The sequence below is a fragment of the Canis aureus genome, chromosome 14, assembly GCF_053574225.1.
Source record: "Canis aureus isolate CA01 chromosome 14, VMU_Caureus_v.1.0, whole genome shotgun sequence".
Taxonomy (NCBI): domain Eukaryota; kingdom Metazoa; phylum Chordata; class Mammalia; order Carnivora; family Canidae; genus Canis; species Canis aureus.
In genome coordinates, this window is record NC_135624.1 from 20,604,988 (window position 1) to 20,626,508 (window position 21,521).

General features: G+C 40.7%; 1 protein-coding gene across 6 annotated transcripts in view; it reads right to left on the reverse strand.

Moving 5' to 3' along the window:
• Positions 1-21,521, reverse strand: part of SAMD12 (sterile alpha motif domain containing 12) — a 378,174-nt gene that overhangs the window by 24,075 nt on the left and 332,578 nt on the right. The window contains exon 5 of one of the 6 annotated variants that reach the window (XM_077847042.1): positions 20,469-20,718. The exons of 2 other annotated variants lie outside the window; for them this stretch is intronic. In XM_077847042.1, the coding sequence (XP_077703168.1) occupies positions 20,630-20,718 (89 nt within the window). In that variant the 3' untranslated portion in view covers positions 20,469-20,629. Of the gene's footprint in view, positions 1-20,468; positions 20,719-21,521 lie in introns of those variants that run through there. 3 more of the 6 variants (XM_077847040.1, XM_077847047.1, XM_077847046.1) reach the window with 3 other exon arrangements.

The window sequence follows — 21,521 nt, forward strand, 5'->3', positions numbered from 1 at the left end:
TTTCTCTGTACAAACAAGCTATTTTTATTAGTTACCCTTCTCAACAGGAGTGCGATGGAATCCTGGGCAGTGGCCCAGCCCTATGAAAGCCTTCTCTCTAGAGAGTTCAAGTTTGGTTTTTGGAGACTGCGAACAGCATTTCATTCATATTTTTGAAATTTGTTGGAGACGGAAGGTGGGATGGCTGTCACTGCACAACATGTGTCTCTTTTCAGAATCACCAACCTGTGTTACCCAACAATTTTTAAAAAAGATTTTATTTATTTGAGAGAGAGCGAGCATACAAAAAGGGGCAGAGGGAAATCCCAGGACCCAAGATCATGACCTGAGCTGAAGGCAGACACTTAACCCACTGAGCCACCCAGTGCTCCTTGCCCAACAATTTTAAGGAGTCAGTGTAGGATAATAAAAATAACAGTTTCTTCCACTTGCTAGTTTTGAGACCAATCATGTTACTGAACCTCTCCAAGTCACAGCTGCTTCATCTGCAAGAGGAGGGAATTCATGCATTTCCCACCTGTAAAAGGAGGAAACTGCAGACATTTTTGTGAGAACTACTACTTTTCATTGAATTCAGGATAACTTTTTAAAAAGATTTATTTACTTATTTAAGAGAGAGAGAGAGAGAGAGAGAGAGAGAGACAGAGAGATATGTGAGGGGAGGAGCAGAGGGAGAGAATCCCCAAGCAGACTCCCCTCTGAGTGCAAAGCTCCATGTGGGGCTCTATCTCACAACCCATGAGATCATGATCTGAGCCAAACCAGAGTTGGACCCCCAATGAAGTGAGCCACCCAGGTGCTCCAAGGTGCAATTATTTTTAAAGTTTATTTATATTTTTTTTATTAATCTCAACACTCAATGTGGGGCTCAAACTCCTGACCCCAGGATCAAGAGTCGCATGCTCTATGATGAGCCAGCCAGGTACTCCCCAAGATACAATTTTTTATTTATTTATTTATTTATTCATGGGAGACAGAGGGAGAGAGAGAGGCAGAGACACAGGGAGAGGGAGAAGCAGGCTTCATGCAGGGAGCCTGACGTGGGACTCGATCCTGGGTCTCCAGGATCCCGCCCTGGGCTGAAGGTGGCACTAAACCGCTGAGCCACCAGGGCTGCCCATCAAGATACAATTTTTAATGTACTACTAAGAAAGAACAAAGGGAAAAAAAAACTGTGCTAATTAAATTATGATGTAATGATTTCTGATAGTCCAGGACAAGGGACAATATTAGCCTTTTGCTGCTTTGAAATTCTTTCATTTATTCTGAAGAAGCTGACAATTTCTCTGCCTTCAGTTTTAAGCTTTGTGTATCAAAGGCAATCCTTCTGCATGCCTTCCAGTAATAAAACACAACACACCTTCATCTACTTGTGATACCCTCCACTCTAAGGTGGTAGTGTAAAGCTCACAATTGCTGCTTTGCAGAAGTATATGAAATAGAGGCCATCTCTCTGATGTCAAACATTTGCCTCACTAATGGTACCCTATTTCAGTGACTTTTGGCATACAAGATAAATTTTCTCTTCAGTGCCAAATTGTAGTGTAATATTTCTAAAGACTTTTTAAAATAGCAATTAAACTCAACAGGTGAAGTACTAACAGTATATATAACTTGAGTGAAGTGATGAAAATGCGAACAATCAGAGCCAAATTCATGGATGTAAGATGCCACTTGACCTATAATGATTATAAGACTGCCTAGATTGTAAAATGTACAATTCAGAAATGTTAAAATATGAAAAAAGTGCATTTCAGATGCAGTGAAACATGGTAAATGAAAGAGCATATATTATGGGTCTTGCACCCAGTAGATGCCCAACAAATCTCAAATCCCTTCCCTTTTAAATAAAGAAGGAGAATGTGGTGAATCTCAAAGGTGCAGGGAGGCCGGACCTCATTTTTTTCTGCAAAAAATAAGATATTGGATTTAAATCTGATTCCTGTTAGATACAATTTACATTTCAGAAACACAAAATCATGAATGATCTCCAGAGAAATCAAGGTATTTTTCCAAACTCTGTGTGAATGATGTATGTCTGCAAATTCTTTGTTGCAGCTCCTATCTATATCTCCCACCCAGAGGTGGGGGCTTTTTTCCTACTCCCTTGAATCTGGGCCAGCTCTGTGACTGCTTTGTCCAATAGTATATGACAGAAATGGTATTGAGCCAGTTAGGTCTAATCTTTTAGGAGGACTGGAAGCTTTTTTTTCTCTCCTTAGGACCTATCACCATGCTACATATAAGTCAACGAGCTACATGGAGAGGCCCACAAGGAGAAAAATTGAGGCTCTCAGCTGAAACAACTGTACAACCAGCCAAACTGATTGGAGTCACTTGCCAGCCAGTTGAGTGCACCATCTTGGATGTGGATCTTCCAGTCTCAGCTGATAGCATGTGGGGGAAATGGGAGGTCCCTGCTGAGCCTTGCCCAAATTGCCAAATCATAGCCAAATGATGACTATTGAGTTTCGAGCCTCTAAAATACAGAGCAGTTTGTTATACTGCAATAGATAACTGAAATTCATTACCTTGTTAATTTTCACAGATGCTCTGAGCAAGACCTGTTCTAGAAATCCAAAGAGTAGAACACAGAAGTGAACCTAGACCTTCTGATCCTTGGCCTGAGGCCCTTGCATAATTATTCTGCACAATGGAGTTATTAGGAGCTAAACAGGGCTTATAGGGCTCTTACTGTCTTACTCCTTAGCTTTCATCTGACTATATGATGAGAGCCAATTGGTCTAGACCAATTCCGGTGGGTTCAGGAAAGAGAACACTCAAGAGTGGAAAAGTTCCAATCTTTCAATTTCTCTCTCCCATTGCGCATCCCCCCCCCCGAATCTTAAAGCTTAGTTGGAATTTGAGGGTAGATTTTATGAATTAGATGCAAATATGCTTACGATGCTCCCAGCTTTTTAACATATTTGGTGGTGGCCTCAAGGAATAATATCCTCGTGGAAATAAGTTGGAATCTCAGGGGATGCATTCATATCAGTCATAGATTATTCAGAATGGAATCGAATCCCCAGGAGACATAGATTACCTTGGTGACAGATGAAAACAGGGAGTGGGGGGCACCTGGGTGGCTCAGTGGTTAAGCACCTGCCTTTGGCCCAGGGTGTGACCCTGGAGTCCCGAGATCTATTGCCGCATCGGGCTCCCTGCATGGAGCCTGCTTCTCCCTCTGCCTGTGTCTCTGCCTCTCTCTCTCTGTCTCTCATGAATAAATAAATAAAATCTTAAAAAAAAAAAAAAAAAAGAAAACAGAGTGGAACCAGTCATGTCCTTATGACAGAAAGGCTCCACATAGAGATAGAAGTCTGGCTGACCACGATGTCACTGTAGACAGCAACCAAGTATATTTCACACTGTTGTTCCCTTTCTATGCCAGGATGTCAAGATCTTCTGCTTCCACACATAACAGTCTATGTGTTGATGCTATGGCTTGTGCAGCACATGAGCGCTAATGGTAAGCGTCTGTGCCCCTGGTGGAGACATCTACCTCTAAGCAGGCTATGCTGTCAAGTATTTCATCTTGCAGTGCAATGTTCAGCTAAAGAGGCTTAAGGAGACAGATCTTTGTGTCAGAGAAACTCCAAATATCACTGAAGCAGGAAACGTTTTAATAGGCGTATATGCAGGATGCTATCTACCATGGATATGAGTGTTAGAAGCTTGGTGTTTAATTTATTTTGGAAATCAAGAGGGGAAGAGAACATAAACTTGTTGAATTCAATACAAATGGCTGTTGTTTATCTTTGCTTTAAAGCTAGAGCACTTATGAAATTGTAATTCTTTCCCATGACTTGCTGGTTGATGGCAAAGCTCCCATTTCTTAATGAAATCAGTGGCATATGAGACAGTGCCTTGTGGCAAATGGACACAACAGAGAGGAATGGAAAGCGCAGTGGAGCAGTGGCTGGAGGTGGAGGCAGAGGCTGTGTAGGACCACTGTTCAGAAGAGAGGTTATACAAGGGGGTCTGGCTGTTACTGCAGTTGTTCAACGTAAGGAGAATTTATTTGAAGCATTTAAACAATTCTGAATAAAAAAAATCAAGCTAGAAGAATATAACTCTTCTTCACAAGAAAAATTCTATTTGTTATTTTTTTTTATAAACCAAGTTATAGCTAAACTCCTCTATTTCAAAAGTTAAGCTCTGGCAATTTTAGTAATCTAGAATAGGAGCTAAGCACCTACAAGGCAAATCCAGCCCACTACCTGTTTTCGTAAATAAAGTTTTATTGAAACCCAGCCACACCTATTCATGTATGTATTGTCTATGACTGCTTTCCAATCACAATGGAAGAGTTGAGTGGCTGCTACTGAGATCATATGACTCACAAAGCCTAAATTATTTACTATGTAGTTCTTCAGATAACTAACAAACTACATAGATAAACTGGTGTACACAGTGAGAGATTTAAAAAATATATTTAGGTGCTTGAAAGAGTAAGTAAATCTTGATAATCTGGAAAACTTTTAAGTATTGGAGCTTATTCTAAATGTTTCTCAATAAAGTATCGGCCCTGTATGAATGTGGTGTGAGACTTCAAGACACCAATGCTACAGCTTTGTGTGCACTGCATGTAAAATATTCCTTCACTACCCACCTCCCCACAGAAGTCTGTCCCGTCTTGTTCCTGGCCTCAGCATTCCTCATAGGCACCTGCAAAAGTTTCTTATCTGCTTTCCAACTCTTTATTCTTCTGTGCTAATCTATTCAAAACACTCCTATACCTTGGTCTCCCTGGAAAAACTACCCATCTCATTCATCAGCACATACCAAATGAATATTCACTACAGGCAACAGATTGTGCTAGATTCTGAAGGAGATTTGGAGCTGGGGTAAGGGAGTTTTGGTTCCTGAAAATATAAGGAAGGAGACACTATATACTTATAGAAGGATAATTAATAGTATAAGGAATTATATGATGAGAAAAAGAACGGTTTATTGTATTTCACATAATGAAGTGTTGGCTGCTTCATGGATTGGTTTTGGAGCAGGTGGACTTTGAGAGGAAAGGGCACTCTAGGAAGTTAGTGACACCTGGTTTCATTCAAAGCCACCTCTGTTCCTCACCGGAAGCTCTCTGTAGTCACTACTCAACCATGCCAACTTCTCCAACATCCCTCCCAAATAACCCCTCCCCTGAAGACCTTGGTGCTTTCTGGACTCTGATTTTTGGGGATGCTATTCCTAATGCCTAGGAAAGCTTTCTGTCCTTTCGGATTTATCCCAACTCAACTTATTATTTGTGGGCCAACCTCTTGGGCTCCATTCCAGCGTGTGGTTCCCTGGGGTACTGCTGCTCATGCCTTGCACACGGCTCACACCAAACACGGCTCACAGCCCAAGTTCTGCAACACCAGAGCCGACTCATGCCCAACAAGACAAGTGCACCCATTACAGGCTTGGGTATTAAACTGCTCTGAAAGCCTAAATGCTTATTTTCAAGTCTTTTACTTATTCCACTGTGGATCAGTAATAAACAGTCCACAGCCTGCCAGGGTTTTGCAACCTATAGTAAATAGCACTGCTATAGTCTAACATCATCTTTTCATCTCCCAAGTCATCAAAGCACCTGTTGTCCACTTTAGGGGCTAAAAACTAGTGGTACAGAGGCCAAATTCGAATTAATTGTCCACATGTAAAAATTGGGAGATTTATACTTCCTTGAAAAATTGGCAGTTGGGGCCTTCTTGTCCAAGGTCGAGAAACCTTGAGAATCTATGGAGAGGGGGAGGGCCCAGCTGAGCCAAGTTGTTCAGCCATCTCTGCCAAAGCACCAGGAAAAGCAAGTAAAGCTGTCATGGACCAGCCCTGCCATGAGCAGAGTACCAAATAGGAACCACATTCAATGCCACGTGAAGCTGAAGAGCTGCCCAGCTGAGCCCTGAGCCAATCCCCAATGCTGAGAACCGTGAGATATAATAAAATGGTTGTTACCTTAAGCTACTACATTGTGAATGCAGTTTGTTACTACACAGTGATGGATACATGAAACAGAATTTAGCCTGAGTTTCCACTGTATACCAGAAGAGTATCCTTATTACCAACATTCAAGTCTTTACTTATCTTTTTAAAGTTATGACATCCAATGAAAATGATAATGCTTGCCTGGTGTTCAAGGTAGTGGTTGAGGCTGCTCATGAAGGGAAGGGCTGACCTGGGAGTTTTGCTGCTGAGAGAATTAGTGTCTCTTGGCATGCACACTGGTGCAAGTGAGCACTTGCTGATGCATCATTCCATTGTCATATCCTTCAGGAATGGCATGGTAAGTCATATCTTGGTCTCTACAGCAATTCTGCTGGGTTATTAATTTTTTAATTTTATATTTAACAGAGATATCTATCCATTATTTTGATCTACATAAATACTCTGGCCATAATTCTATATTTTATGACTTTGTTTCTGTGACTGTTAGGTTGTGGAATATGAAATTTTATAGTCTTTAAGAAATGTTTCATTTCAGTTGCCAGATCCTGGAAATCTTTAGGTCTTTAAAAATAGTGTACATTTTAAATAAAAGCTTAGCTCCTTTCCAACAATCTGTTTTTAGTTAATCACTACATTTTTCTTCTACCATTCTTATCACGTTGTAAAATCAGTTTCTCAAAGAACTATTCTCAACTATTCTCATGTATTTCTCAATTTCCTTTAGCAAGCCCTGGGAACCAATTGGCAATAATCATGATTTAAGTGCAGAGAGACAAGATCTAGACTTGGCTAAGGCTGGAAAGGTAATGGAAACAGAGTTGATAGTTACTTCATCCATTCCTGATAATTTGTCCCCATTAAACAAACAGATCAAAGTCTTCCCAAAGAGTACTTTTTCAATATTTTGATATGGCTACTTTGTAATCATTTAACCAATGATTATGCAAATCCTGTCCTTTGAATGCAAAAGCTGTCCTTGGGCCAGAGGTTTAAAAAACAGGAGAGGTAGGAGACTCACTGTGCTGAGAAAAGAGATAACAGTAGAATATGATGATGTAAAAACCTGGAATTGGAGTACTTGGGTGGCTTCGTTGGTTGAGTGGCTAACTCTTGATTTCAGCTTGAATAGTGCTCTCAGGGGCCTCACAGATGGACTCCACGATTAGTGTGGAGTCTGCTTGAGATTCTCTTTCTCCCTGTCCCTGTGCCCCTCCCTCTGCTTGCATGTGTATGCACTCTTTCTTTCAAATTAAATGAATAAAATCTATATTAAAAAACCCTCTGGAATTATTTGCACATCATTTCTAAAAACAAAAAACAAACAAAAAAGCATATACGTAGTAAAAAATAGGAGAAAAAACTTTTCAAAACTAAATTAGAGACAAAGGAGTGCTCATGAGAAGTTACAGACCCATACTGAAGAGAGATAACAAATGAACAAAATATTTTTGTCTTCCCTATTATGTGTTTATGGTCTGGTTCATGCAATCACATAAACACAAATTCAAACGTACATTAATTAAAACAATCTCTGCCCACAAGTGGTTCACCATCTGACAGGGTGAGAAGTAGAAAGAGAAAGTAGCCACATTCCAATGGGATAAGTGCTATCTGAGTGGTGTGGAAAATGTTCTAGAAACATAAGGAATAATTAATTACATCAAGGGAGTGAGAATGGGCATTTAAGCTGAGTCGGAAGGATGAGTAGAATATTTCTCTATGTATAGCTGGAGGGATGGAATTTCTGGAAAAGATTTTTGCTTAAGCCATGATGTGGAAGAATGAAGGATTAGAGTTGTTTCCAGAATGGCAAGATGTGAAAAAATATCAGATATAGCTTAGTCATAAGATGAGTTAATTGAGTGAGGGGTGGAGGGAGAAATGGGGTGCAGTGGCTTGCAACCTAATCTCAAGTTCGGAGCCAGATCATGAAGAGACATGTAAACCTGGCTAATGGGTTTGGGTTTTATCATGTAGACAATGGGTAGTCAGGAACCATAGGGTGTGCCATGATTATATTTATGGTTAGAAATATTTTGTACTGGTACTGCCAGTAGGATGATCATGGATTTGCCTTTGTAGCAATTGTCACAGTTGCCCTTTTATATACGTTGGAGTGATTATTTGATTACTACTAGAGAACAGGACACCATGTAAACAAGGTCCATGTTTGCTCAGAACAGTTTTCCCAGCACCAAGTATGGTGCCTGGTACACAGCAGAGTTTCAATGTTGAAGGAATCAAACTATTCAATATTAGCATAGGCCAACCAACAGATGATGAAGGCCTGAATCAAGGCAAGGTCAGTTTCAATAGGGAAGAGAGAACTTTGATTAACACACCTAAAATAAAAATCCTAGGTTAACTCTTAAGAGATTAGGAGAAAGGATGGATATGAAAAGGGGTACTCTAAGGTTTCTAGAGTAGGTGACTGGGGGAAGTGCAGTTGTTAAAGACTCAGGAGGAAGAGAAGTGGGTGTTCTTGAAAGGGGAAGAATTGGAACCTTTCCCTAAGATCAGGAACATGACAGGGATGTCTACTCTCACCACTGCTATTCAACATAGTACTAGAAGTCCTAGCCTCAGCAATCAGACAACAAAAAGAAATAAAAGTCATTCAAATTGGCAAAGAAGAAGTCAAACTCTCCCTCTTTGCAGATGACATGACACTGTACATAGAAAACCCAAAAGACTCCACCCCAAGATTGCTAGAACTCATACAGCAATTTGGCAGTGTGGCAGGATATAAAATCAATGCCCAGAAGTCAGTGGCATTTCTTGACAGTAACAATGAGACTGAAGAAAGAGAAATTAAGGGTGTAAATTACTATTACACCCAAAAGCATAAGATACCTAGGAATAAACCTAACCAAAGAGGTAAAGGATCTATACCCTAAAAACTATAGAACACTTCTGAAAGAAATTGAGGAAGACACAGAGATGGAAAAATATTCCATGCTCATGGATTGTACTGAAAAATATTCCATGCTCATGGATTGGCAGAATTAATATTGTGAAAATGCCAATGCTACCCAGGGCAATTTACACATTTAATGCAATCCCTATCAAAATACCACGGACTTCCTTCAGAGAGTTGGAACAAATCATCTTAAGATTTGTATGGAATCAGAAAAGACCCCGAATAGCCAGGGGAATATTAAAAAAGAAACCAGAGCTGGGGGCATCACAATGCCGGATCTCAGATTGTACTACAAAGTTGTGATCATCAAGACAGTGTGGTACTGGCACAAAAACAGACACATAGATCAATGGAACAGAATAGAGAATCCAGAAGTGGCCCCTCAATTCTATGCAACTAATATTCGACAAAGCAGGAAAGAGTATCTACTGGAAAAAGGACAGTCTCTTCAATAAATGTTGCTGGGAGCATTGGACAGCCACATGCAGAAGAATGAAACTAGGCCATTCTCTTACACCGTACACAAAGATAAACTCAAAATGGATGAAAGATCTAAATGTGAGACAAGAATCCATCAAAATCCTAGAGGAGAATACAAGCAACACCCTTTTTGAACTTGGTCAAGCAACTTCTCGCAAGACACATCTATGAAGGCAAGGGAAACAAAAGCAAAAATGAACTTTTGGGACTTCATCAAGATAAGAAGCTTCTGCATAGCCAAAGAAATAGTCAACAAACCTAGAAGACAACCTACAGAATGAGAGAAGATACTCGCAAATGACCTATCAGATAAAGGGCTAGTGTCCAAGATCTATAAAGAGCTTATTAAACTCAACAGCAAAGAGACAAACATCCAATCATGAAATGGGCAAAAGACATGAACAGAAATTTCACAGAGGAAGACACAGACATGGCCAAGAAGCACATGAGAAAATGCTCCGCATCACTGGCCATCAGGGAAATACAAATCAAAACCACAATGAGATCCCACCTCACACCAGTGAGAATGGGGAGAATTAACAAGACAGGAAACAACAAATGTTGGAGAGGATGAGGAGAAAAGGGAACCCTCTTGCACTGTTGGTGGGAATGTGAACTGGTGCAGCCACTCTGGAAAACTGTGTGGAGGTTCCTCAAAGAGTTAAAAATAGATCTGCCCTACAACCCAGAAATTGCACTGCTGGGGATTTACCTCAAAGATACAGATGCAGTGAAACGCTGGGACACCTGCACCCCAATGTTTCTAGCAGCAATGTCCACAATAGCCAAACTGTGGAAGGAGCCTCAGTGTCCATCAAAAGATGAATGGATAAAGAAGCTGTGGTCTATGTATACAATGGAATATTCCTCAGCCATTAGAAACGACAAATACCCACCATTTGCTTCGACATGGATGGAACTGGAGGGTATTATGCTGAGTGAAATAAGTCAATCAGAGAAGGACAAACATTATATGGCCTCATTCATTTGGGGAATATAAAAAATAGTGAAAGGGAATAAAGGAGAAAGGAGTGAAAATATCAATGAGGATGATAGAACATGAGAGACTCCTAACTCTGGAAAACAAACAAGGGTTAATGGAAAGGGAGGTGGGCGGGGATGGGGTGACTAGGTGACGGGCACTGGGGGGGGGCACTTGGCAGGATGAGCATTGGATGATATGCTATATGTTGGCAAATTTAACTTCAACTAAAACATAAATAAATAAAAGTGGAAAAAATAAAAATAAATAAATAAATAAATAAATAAATAAATAAATAAAAGGGGAAGAATTGAGTGGTTTTCACATATATTTGAGAAGCTTACAGGAACCCAGGTAGAGATATTATATGGCCAGTGGACAGAATGTCTTGATAGAAAGAACTGAGAAACTAGGGGACCCTGGATTTGGGCTTTGTCATTTAACAGTTCTGTGTCCCAGGGCATGTCATTAGTTTAACTAACCTTAACTCAGATTTCTAACTTATGAAATGGAAATAAGAATCCCTGCCATAACTAACTTAGTGTGATTTTATAATAATCTAAACTTTAAAAATGTTGCAGAAAGTGATTTATAGAGTGTACAGAACATTATAAGGACTCATACTTATTATTATCACTACCGTAGAAGACTGCAGTGCATCCCTGAATAAAGCATGGTACTAGTTAGTTAAAGGCCGCAGTTTTAATAAACCTGGGCCACCTGACTTGGTAAAAGTACAGGTAAGTCCCTCCCTTCTGGCCAGCAGCCTTGTGAATGGGTATGACAGCAGAGTAGTCTAGGCACATCATCAGAAATAGGAAAATATCTCTACACACATCTTCTACCGAGAGTGACATATTCCAGTTTTAACAGAATGAGGAGCTATTAATATGAGGATTAGGATATATGGTATATTGCTGGTGTTGAGAAAACAACTCATGCTTGAATGAATATATCCTCTTTTCAGGTTCTGGAACCTTTCCTCTTTTCAGAAAGCCAAACACAAGTCTCTTTATTTTAATATACCCTTACTTCTAAAATTGTCACTTTTTTCTTCAGCCACCAGCCAGGAACTCCCACCTCTACATGAGGTCCATGGACTCCATGCCTGATTCAGGTAGGGGTGAGACACTCTCATGTTACTTCTTCCAGCATCTGGATTTTCCCTAGAAGACATCAATTTGCTCAGGTATCCAAGAGCTGAAAACATCTCAGCATTCCAACTTTAGGACAGTCCTAAGGTTCTGTGGGAATCTGGCAGATAGGAGAATTAAAGGACCCTCAATTCAGATGACTGATTCAAGATTCCTAAAGCCAAACCTACAGCAACCCTGCCCTGACATGGAGGTCAGAGGCGTTGGAGACAGTCTTCTATTAGCGACTGGTTCCTGTCCTCAAAGTGGGCCTTGAGGACAGATTCCAAGGAGGAAGGAAAAGTTGAGTTTCTGAGAAAAATCGATAGGGCTATATCTTTTGCTTGTCTCAAGTTATTTGATGTGATATAAAAGCAATAATGTGCCTGGGAATGAACTCATAAACAGTTATTCATTTTATAGCATAATAAAAGCGTGGCAAGATTGAATTGGGATTTAGACAAAGGATTGGGCAGGCAGTAAGGAGGCCTGGTTTTTCTTGCCAATGTGCACACCATGTCCATCTTCAGTAAATCACCACATGGCTCTGGACCTCAGTTTTTCCTCCAGTGAAACATGGGTAGAAGGCTCACTATGTGCTAGGCTCTGTTCTTGAACTTGGGATACATCAATGAACAACAGAGGAAAAAAAGAAGATTTCTTTCATTCATAAAACTCATATTCTGGTGACGGTAGAGACAATAAAAAACACACTTCTTAAGTACATTATTTTGTATTTCAGAAGTTGATAGGTGATGGATGACTCCCCTCATCCATACCATGTAAATAATAATGTACACAGATCATGGGTTATAATGACTCAACAGAGTAGGAGAAGAAAAAGTACCTAGCACTCATATGTTACTATTATTATATTTTCTAATTAAAATCTCTAATAATTACTCTTCATTTTAAAGTAATCTCTACCCTCAACATGGGGCTTGAACTCACAACCAAGAGATCAAGAGTTGCATGCTTTTCTGACTGAGCCAGCCAGGCACTCCCCTTAAAAATTTTCTTATTATTATACTTTCTAATCTCAAATACTTTTGACTCCAAAATCACAATTCTCAGATAGTAGGTGCTATAATGACAAAGGGCAATATCTGAAAATCACTAAGAAAGCCAAGGATGTAGTTTAGTCCAGGTGGTTTGCTTCAAGACATGGCCAATTATGGGAACAGCGATGCTTGCTGAAACAGGAGTGCCTCTAAGATTCACACAGGACAGACATCTGCAGGCTACCTCTTTAGTTCCATGAGTTAAAAAAAGAAAGATTTATACATTTTAAAACAAAGCTTTTTAATTTTATTACAGGTCTAACAAGCCTCCAGAGGCTGGCTCTTTGGAGAATGACACACCTGAACAATAATCAGAAAAGGCAAAATTGCCTCCTCTGGGAATTGACGTTAACAGATTTGACTTTTTCTGTTTCATGCCAGACACGGTGCACGTCTGGCAGAGGTATGAATTTCAGTGCCTCGCTTACAGAAATGCTGACCTCTGTGGGAAATGTTTAAGTCCTTTGATGTAACTTATTGTTGAGCAAACAGTATTTCTGGCACTAAAAACATTTTGGGTTTATATCTGTTTCCATCAATCTTTATGCAATGACATTATCATTGCTCACCTATTACAGATATTTCTCAGCTGAGACTTCTTGAAAGGGCAGAGGGTTCGAGAGAGTATATATTGAAATGACCAAAAGATTTTTTTGTCCCCCTCCCCCCCGCCCTTTGCTTATAGAGGTCATAAAATCACTCATGGGAGAAGACATTTTTTATTAGAAAACAGTAAAAGCACCTCTGGATGGTCTTCTTCCTGTATTAGGTAAATATTTTCAGGTTGATACTATCAAAAATATGCCTCATGCATTCATTCATGCATGCATGCACGCATGCATTCATCATATGTTGAATGTTTGTCATGTTCTGGGTGCTGTGCTATAGGCAGGCACAGACATAAACACTAAAGAGCTCACAACTCCAGGGAGCATTCTGTCTATGAACATGAGCTGGATTTCCCAGAACCTAAAAGAAGGTCATTTCATTAACTTCACAGAGAACTTGGCCTCCCTTCCTAAATGCTGTGGGGAAAGCTGTGCTGCCAGGGCATTCGGAGGCTGCTGGCTCCCAGAGAGGACCTGGGAGTGATCTGGGAGGGAGTGGGCTTGGTGCCATGCTGGGGGCAGCAGGATCATTAAGTTCAATAACTGCTTGCAGGGGAATTGGGGTAATGGGCCAGAACCTTTCTGGAGCTTAGTGTTCAGGAGTTTGACTAAGTCCCCAAAAAAGCATGTTAAGCGATTTGGGCAAGTTTATTTCAACTCAGCAAAACTTTACGAAGGGAATCCAGAGGAGCAAGTTGGGCCAGGATGTGTAAGGATGAGGTTAAAACAGTCCCTGCCTTCAATGAGCTTACAGTTCATGTCATACCTCAGGATGAGGTAAAGGCAGGGAGCAGCTTGGTCTGGAGCTCATGACAACATCGAACCAGTTCTGCAAGGTCAGATGAAGGGACTGAGGCTTGGGGATGGGCAGTAAGTTGGCTAAGGATGCCATGAATTATAGCTGGTTCAGTCCCCAGAGTAGCTTCAATCACCCCTTCAGGTTTTCTAGGAACTGCATCTGCAGATACAGACTTGACTTAGCCAACTTTCTGGGTCACAGGATTCGTATTCATGCAACATGAAAATAGAAGAGTTTGCACATACTGAGTGTGTACTCTATGTCAGGCGCTGTCCAAAGTGCTGGTGCATATTAAGCATTTTATATTTATTATCTCATTTAATCCTCACAAACCATTTGTACAGGTTGAGGGGGGAAGGGCTGTGACTGTCCCATTTAACACAAGAGGGAACTGAGGTATGACGAGGTGAAGTAGTTTACTAGCAAAAATCCATATACTCAATAACTTGATGAATCAAGATTCAAATTCTGATTATCTGGAGACGGCTATTCCTACTACACTGGTGCCTGGGACAGTTCTTTCCCTTGGGACATATTGAAGATTGATATCAAATAGATATTTCAGCAATGGTAATTCTGGTAGAATATGGATAAGTGATTATGGTAGCAGATGTAAACCAAGAACATCAGAAGGATTCTATCTTTAGCAGCAGGTCAAGAAAGCCCTCTGTTGACAGCAAGCTTCTCATGTATTTAAATTTAAATAAAAAATTTAAATTTCAACCTTGAAAGACCTTCTATCCATCCATCTGTCCATCTCTCTATCAACCATTCAGCAAACATTTGTGGAGAGTCCACTAAGTGCTAAGCATTGTGTAAAGTACTGGGGATACAAAGATAAATATATACACAGTCTCTGCCCTCAAGAAAGTCATCCTCATGTGTGTGGAGGGGTCTTGCAAAAAAAAAAAAAAAAAAAGAACAGGATCCTGTGATATCCGGGTTCTATCTTAGGATGAAGCAAGGTTCTGTGGGAAGAAGGAAGTAGGTCAGCTTGTGGGAATCAAGAGCTTCCAGACGGGCTGACATGTAAGCTGATGAGAGTTGCTTAGAAAAATGTGGCAGCTTTGAGTGTGTATGGAAAAACTGAGGAACAGTGAGAGGGAGAATGAATGGAACATTCCAGAAACCACTGGCAGCATTTGGAATGAAGGACACTGGAGTAGGAATTAGAAGACATGTGTTTTCCTCCTGGGGCATGACACAACATGGAAGTATGACATTGGATCAGTCATTTGCCTTGCTGAGACTTGCTTTCCTCATTCATTAGACAACAATATTGATATTTAATTGATCTCTCACTCACAGGGATGTGTCTGAACATTTCTGCAGCTCTAAGAAGAACATTTTATTAGTACAAATTATTATGATTATAAATGAATTTATCCTCTCCATTCCCCAACTGTATACGGACAGGTTTTAACCACAAGGAAAAGAAAAGTGACCCATGGCTATCAAATAAGACTTAGGAAAAATGTGTCTCCTGTACAATGTCCAGATTTTTTTCCCCCGGACTTCTTTCTCTCTTCCCAAAGTCCACATCACACCTTGTCATTAACTAATGTTTGTTTTGCTTTTTACATTTGGCCTATTACCTTCCTCCTTTCTCACTTCATACTGGACTTTCAGACCTGCCCTTCCCACTTCCCCAGGTACCATTTTCATTACTTTTGTTCATGTGGTGTTGACTAGGATGACTAATGGCTAAAAATCCACAACAAACTCTGGGAACTTAATGAGTTAACTTGGGCCAAGCTCTGACTCTCAACTAAGCATATCAGGATGGATAAAAGCATTCAGAAAATGAGCTTCCATTTCCTCTCTCTGGTTTTCCCCTTCATTACAGACATTTGCACATCTCAGATTCCCCTATGGAAAGACTTCCCTGGAAGAAGAGAATGTATGGCTGCCTTGTTATGACCAGTGGTGACTGCCATTTGTAGTTCGCAGCCGAAGCCCAATTATCATATTTATTGCATCAGATGCTTCAACTTCTGCTAATTCTGGGGTGCAGAAATACCACACTTCCTCCTGGGATATAATCTGTCTGTGAGAGAAGAAATATGAATCTGCCATGTGGGGAAGGGATTTAAAAAAAAGGGAAGGTTTAGTGGTCTGGAGAAGAAGTGTTCTATAATGGTTGCTTTGACATAACCTAAAAAGTTGCTTAGGAGGTGGATGGAGCAGGAGAATACAAGGAGCAGGAGGGTGACAATCACAATGGTCATCTATGTCTAATAACAGAGGGAAAAAAGAATCTCATATCCCTTTTAGATTTCTGGGCTCAGAACCCCAACTTCATTGGAGAAATGCCTTCTAAGTCAGACTGTTCTTTGCAGTTCCCCATTCTCCTTCAAACCCCAGCGTGAAAGCCCAAAGTGTGTGTGTGCATGTGTATGTGTGTGGGGGTGCATGTGCAAATGCACGTGTACACATATGTTTGGGGTAAAAAAGGGAGGCAAAGAAAAAGGGAAGGAAGAGAGTTGATTCAGTCATTTCAAACTGAGTCATATCAGAGAGGCAACAGAGGGGGTTGCCAGCCTATGCTGGATGAAGGCCATGGCACCAGGAGATTTGTGTGGTGGGATCACCAGTCCTGGCAAGCTTAACAGAAATGAAGAGTACCAGCCCAATTCTAGTTTAAACAGACAATATTGAAACCCTGCCAGGAAGAATCTGAGCAATATTTTGCAAACTTTAATAACAGCTCAGAGAAACCGATCAGAGCATTTGGCTTTGCCGTGCATTATTGCTTAGCTGGACCCATGTAATAGCAGAGAGAAATGAATCTATTTTTTTCCATTTGCAGAGAATAATATTTTTCTTCCTCCCAAACGGAGAGGAATTCAGTAAAGTCTAAATGTATTTGTTTTGTTCCTTATTTCAACTTCTCTATAAATCGCCCATAGGGTTTTGGCACCCACTGTTAAGGTAGTTGGTTCACTGCCTGACATATCTTCTTATTGGAAATTGTATTCTAGAAACTAGAATCTTATTTGGTTGAAACCTTCATTTATAGCTTTGATATCACACTTGCCAGGCAGTGACTATGAGAATTAGGCAGAGGTTTTGGATATGCCGAGTAGTGGGAGAGTTCCATACATCATCTCCCTCTGGGACAAGGAAAATTGACAGCTTTTTGGATCCATGTAGTAGAAAGAACATGAGATAGTTTTGGAAACTGAAATGAGATCAAATCCCAGATCTCCCACTTACGACTGGGTGACTTTGAAGACAGTGTTTAAGCACTCTGGGACCCTTGAGTTCCCAGGTATGTTGGAAAGATCAGATAAAGTATGGTGCATCAAATGTCTGGGATAGAGGCTGCTTTTTAGGAGAATCCTACCCAATGGCATTTCCCTTACTCTTCTTTTTCCTTAAGGCAAAGAGAAGGGTCGTGAAGTACTGGACAGCAGGACAACTACTGTTTCCATGCTGGCATGTGGACTCCTTACTCTCAGCCTCGTGAATGGGAAAGCCTCATAGGTCACTATCAGCCCTGGCAAAATAGGTAGATCAGGGGAAAATGTCGGCTGGTTAAATGTGAAGGTGCTTCCCATGAGGAGAGAGGTATCTGAAGGGTCCAAAGAACAAGGTAGACCCAAGCACATATGGGCCTTAAAAAGCAGGCTGTAGGGGATCCCTGGGTGGCGCAGCGGTTTGGCGCCTGCCTTTGGCCCAGGGAGCGATCCTGGAGACTCGGGATCGAATCCCACGTCGGGCTCCTGGTGCATGGAGCCTGCTTCTCCCTCTGCCTGTATCTCTGCGCCTCTCTCTCTCTCTCTGTGACTATCATAAAAAAAAAAAAAAAATTAAAAAAGCAGGCTGTAAGCTAGTTCTTAGAACTGGTTCCCTCAGCAGGGCCACTCAGATTTGGCTCAGCTGTAGGACAAGTGAAATGCTCTGGCTTCACTTTGGGGAATAATGTAAGGAGAGATGATCTGAGATCTTTTCATCTTAGACAAATGCATATTTTCCAAAGAAAACAGAGTTAGGAAAAACAAAATGGCAGGGAAGAAGGCAGGAGAGAATTATTTTCCTTTAGGTAGGACTGGGTGGTTCTCCAATTGTTTTTGGTGAGAAGTCTGTACATGAAAGGAGTTGGAACATTCTTTCTCATTCATTAGTCTCTGCTGACATGTTCTCTCCAAAAGAGGCCTTCCCTGACTACCCCTCTCCCCAAAGAAGTTGCCTCCCTACCTTGCTTTACGTTCATCACAATATTTATCATCATCCGAAATGACACATATTGATTTGGTTTTGTGTTCATAATTTGTCTTCCCCAGTGGAATGCACCTGTGATGGCAGGCACTGCATCCAGCTTGCCTACTGTACCCCTAGTGCATGACGCCTGATACAGAAACATGCATCAGAGGAATCAATGAACAAAATAACATATATTGTGTATAATGATTGCTGTTTTTAGTTTTAGAGGTTAGGGGGACAATTAAGTAAAAATAAAATTATTGCTGCAAAATGAGATATTATAAATAGATACTTCTCTGGAAAATATAGCCATTTTTTTTCTTGATTTATAGGTACTTTTAGAAGCAGAATTGATTTTTATCCACTTTTCCTTACAGAAGTATCGTCAAGAAGTTCAGTGTTTGGCCAATGAATTCTATGTTACATTTAGATAAATATGCTTACATTTTAGAATTTCATCCCAGTTCTTGGTAATCAGAAGGTATTATCCAAATAAGCTGTCATTTGTACCATCATTTATCTTAAGATTGGCTCCCTTGTCTCAAATGCATAAGCCTTATATTTTAGGGTCAGCATGCTGTCACTCTCAGTCTATGAGCAGAAAACCATACATATTATAATCATTTTAAATAAACATGATTACCATAAGTCTATTTTTCACATGTGTACTGGTATCCACAGGGCTTAAACATTTTGATAAAGGGAGAATGGTCTTTCATCAGGCAATTAAATGTGAGTCTCACTAGAATGTGAAAGGGGTCCATGCAGTTGGAACTGGTACTTCATAAGACACTTTATTTTTCAGGATAAAATTCATTCTGCTCTTGGATGTTGGGGTCACATTTAAAATGTAGATTGGAGGGGATCCCTGGGGGGCTCAGCGGTTTGGCACCTGCCTTCAGCCCGGGGCCTGATCCTGGAGTCCCGGGATCGAGTCCCACATCGGGCTCCCTTGCATGGAGCCTGCTTCTCCCTCTGCCTGTGTCTCTGCCTCTCTCTCTCTCTCTGTGTGTGTCTCTCATGAATAAATAAATAAAATAAAATAAATGTAGATTGGAGGTAGGGCACCTGAGTAGCTCAGTTGGTGGAGCATCTGACTCTTGATTTTGGCTCAGGTCATGATCTCAGGGTCATAGGATGGAGCACTGTGTGGGGCCCCCTGCTCAGCAGGGAGTCTGTTTGAGATGCTCTCTCTCTTCCCCTCTCCCTTTGTCCTTCCCCCTCTGCATACACACACACACTCTAAAATAAATAAATCTTTTTTTTTTAAAGTAGATTGGAGGGGATACGGGGAATAAGGACACCCTGATTGGCAGTTAATGCCAAGACAGCCCACTTAGAGAATGAACACCCAGAATTCACAACTCACAAGGGACTCCATTCCTCCCAAGGCATATGCATTGAGTTTTCTGCTTCGGACTCTCATTCCCTCCTTGGGTCTGCATAAATAACAAAGCAGCTAGGAAGACAATATAGCAAGAATCGTATACTCTGACTCTGGAGTGGATGTTGTCCCCGGGTGCAGATTATGTGACCTACTCTAAAGAATCCCTTCAAGCCTCTGTAAATGTGACAGTAATAGCATCTACCTTGTAGGCTTGCTGTGGTCATTGAACAAGCTGACGGTACAGTGGTTATACTTAGCAAGTCTTCAACCAATGAGCATTAGCAGTGATGAAAAGCTGTTTAGTGACTATTTCATAGCCTCTGCTGATCCATCCACAAATTCCACATTACAACGATATTTGTTTTATTAAAATATTGAAGCAGCAAAGCCCCATTGAGCAGCAGCAACCCATTTGTGAGAGAGTCCTAGCAAAGACTAGGGAAGTCAGGCAGCCTTGCGCCTTCATGGCATTAAGGCAATTATACCCTGCGTTATTAAACTCCGTGGTATCCAGTTCAACTTGTGAAATAATATGAATTAAATACAGCCCAAATAGTAGCACTTTCCTTCATCAGTGAAAGAGTGGCACTCAACAATGAAGCTCTCTAGCTAAATTACCAAGTTCAGGGCCTAAATTTAGGATGGGACAATTTTGAAACAGTTGATTACTGCATCTAAGATTATGGGTGTTCTTGTGAACTATGGAAACTGATGAAATAAATATAAAATGGTGGATTATTGTTGGCACAATTATGGGAACAACCCTTCCTGGGCTGCCTGGAGTGCTTCTGCATTGCTATATGGAAAGATTATTGAAAAGCAATCACAACGCATGCCTATGAAAGACACCACAAACAATATCCATTTTCCAGAAGAATTTGATAGAGGGACTGAAGAGAACAGTTTATTTCATGATCGAATATGACGCTTAAGATGAGAAGACATGTTTTTTTTTTTTGAGATTGGAACCCTCCCCTGTGCTTCACGTGGATGAAAAATCAAAACAAAAAAACACTGGTTCATAGCACAGAAAGCAGGCAAGTGGTATCACAACAGTCGGAAATTTACCTTCTTGGTTACTAGTCAGTTCCTAAAGTCAGAGGACAGAAATCACATTTGTGCTTTGGCATCAGACAGGCCCCCACTTTTGAGCTGTGTATTTTTAGCCAGTTTCTTGCCTTCCATAAGCCATGCTTTTCCTGTTGGTAAATTAAGGAGAGTAGTCATAGGACCTTCTTCCTGGGGTGGCTGTAAGGCTCTGGGTTAAATGTTCACATGAATTATTCCATACAACTCCACTGTAAATATGCCATAAATGGTAGCCACTGTGTAATTCCATTTTGTCTAAAAACTTTGTGACCTTGGGCAAATTATTTAATTTCTACATGCAGCGGTTTCCTCATATTTAAGAAGATGATGATGAATGATTGTACCTACCCGACTGAATTGTTGGGAGGAATGAGTGGGCTATGTATAACATGCTTATCATCAGACATAAGCCTTCTGTGTGTTAGCTGCTGTTATTATTGTTATTATTATTATTACTATGACTACTAAAACTTATTAATTAATTATTTTAATGCTACAGCTATTTTAAGACTCCATCAAGTCCATGACAGGGGACTAGGAGGGAGCCAGCCACCTTACAACCTTTCCTGAAATGTGGTCCTGATAGCTCTATCTTGTCAAACTAATGACTTGATGGGAGCCTTAGACTTGCTGTTCCTCTCCAGCTATGGAGTCCTCAAAGTCCCATCTATAATCCACAGGTATGCCAAGATGAGCCCCCCGAGGCTACATCACAGTGTCACTCAGAGCCTCTCTCCACACGAACTGGAGGATGGGAAGAAAGAGGCAGAGGCTGGAAACTGCTCAGCCCTCCCAAATTTGTGGGGTCTTGATTTGGACTTTTGATGTCATTGCTCAATAAAATATTTTCATTATCATTAGAATCACACAAAAATAACAATTAAATGTCAATATTTTAAAAAGAGCAAAATAT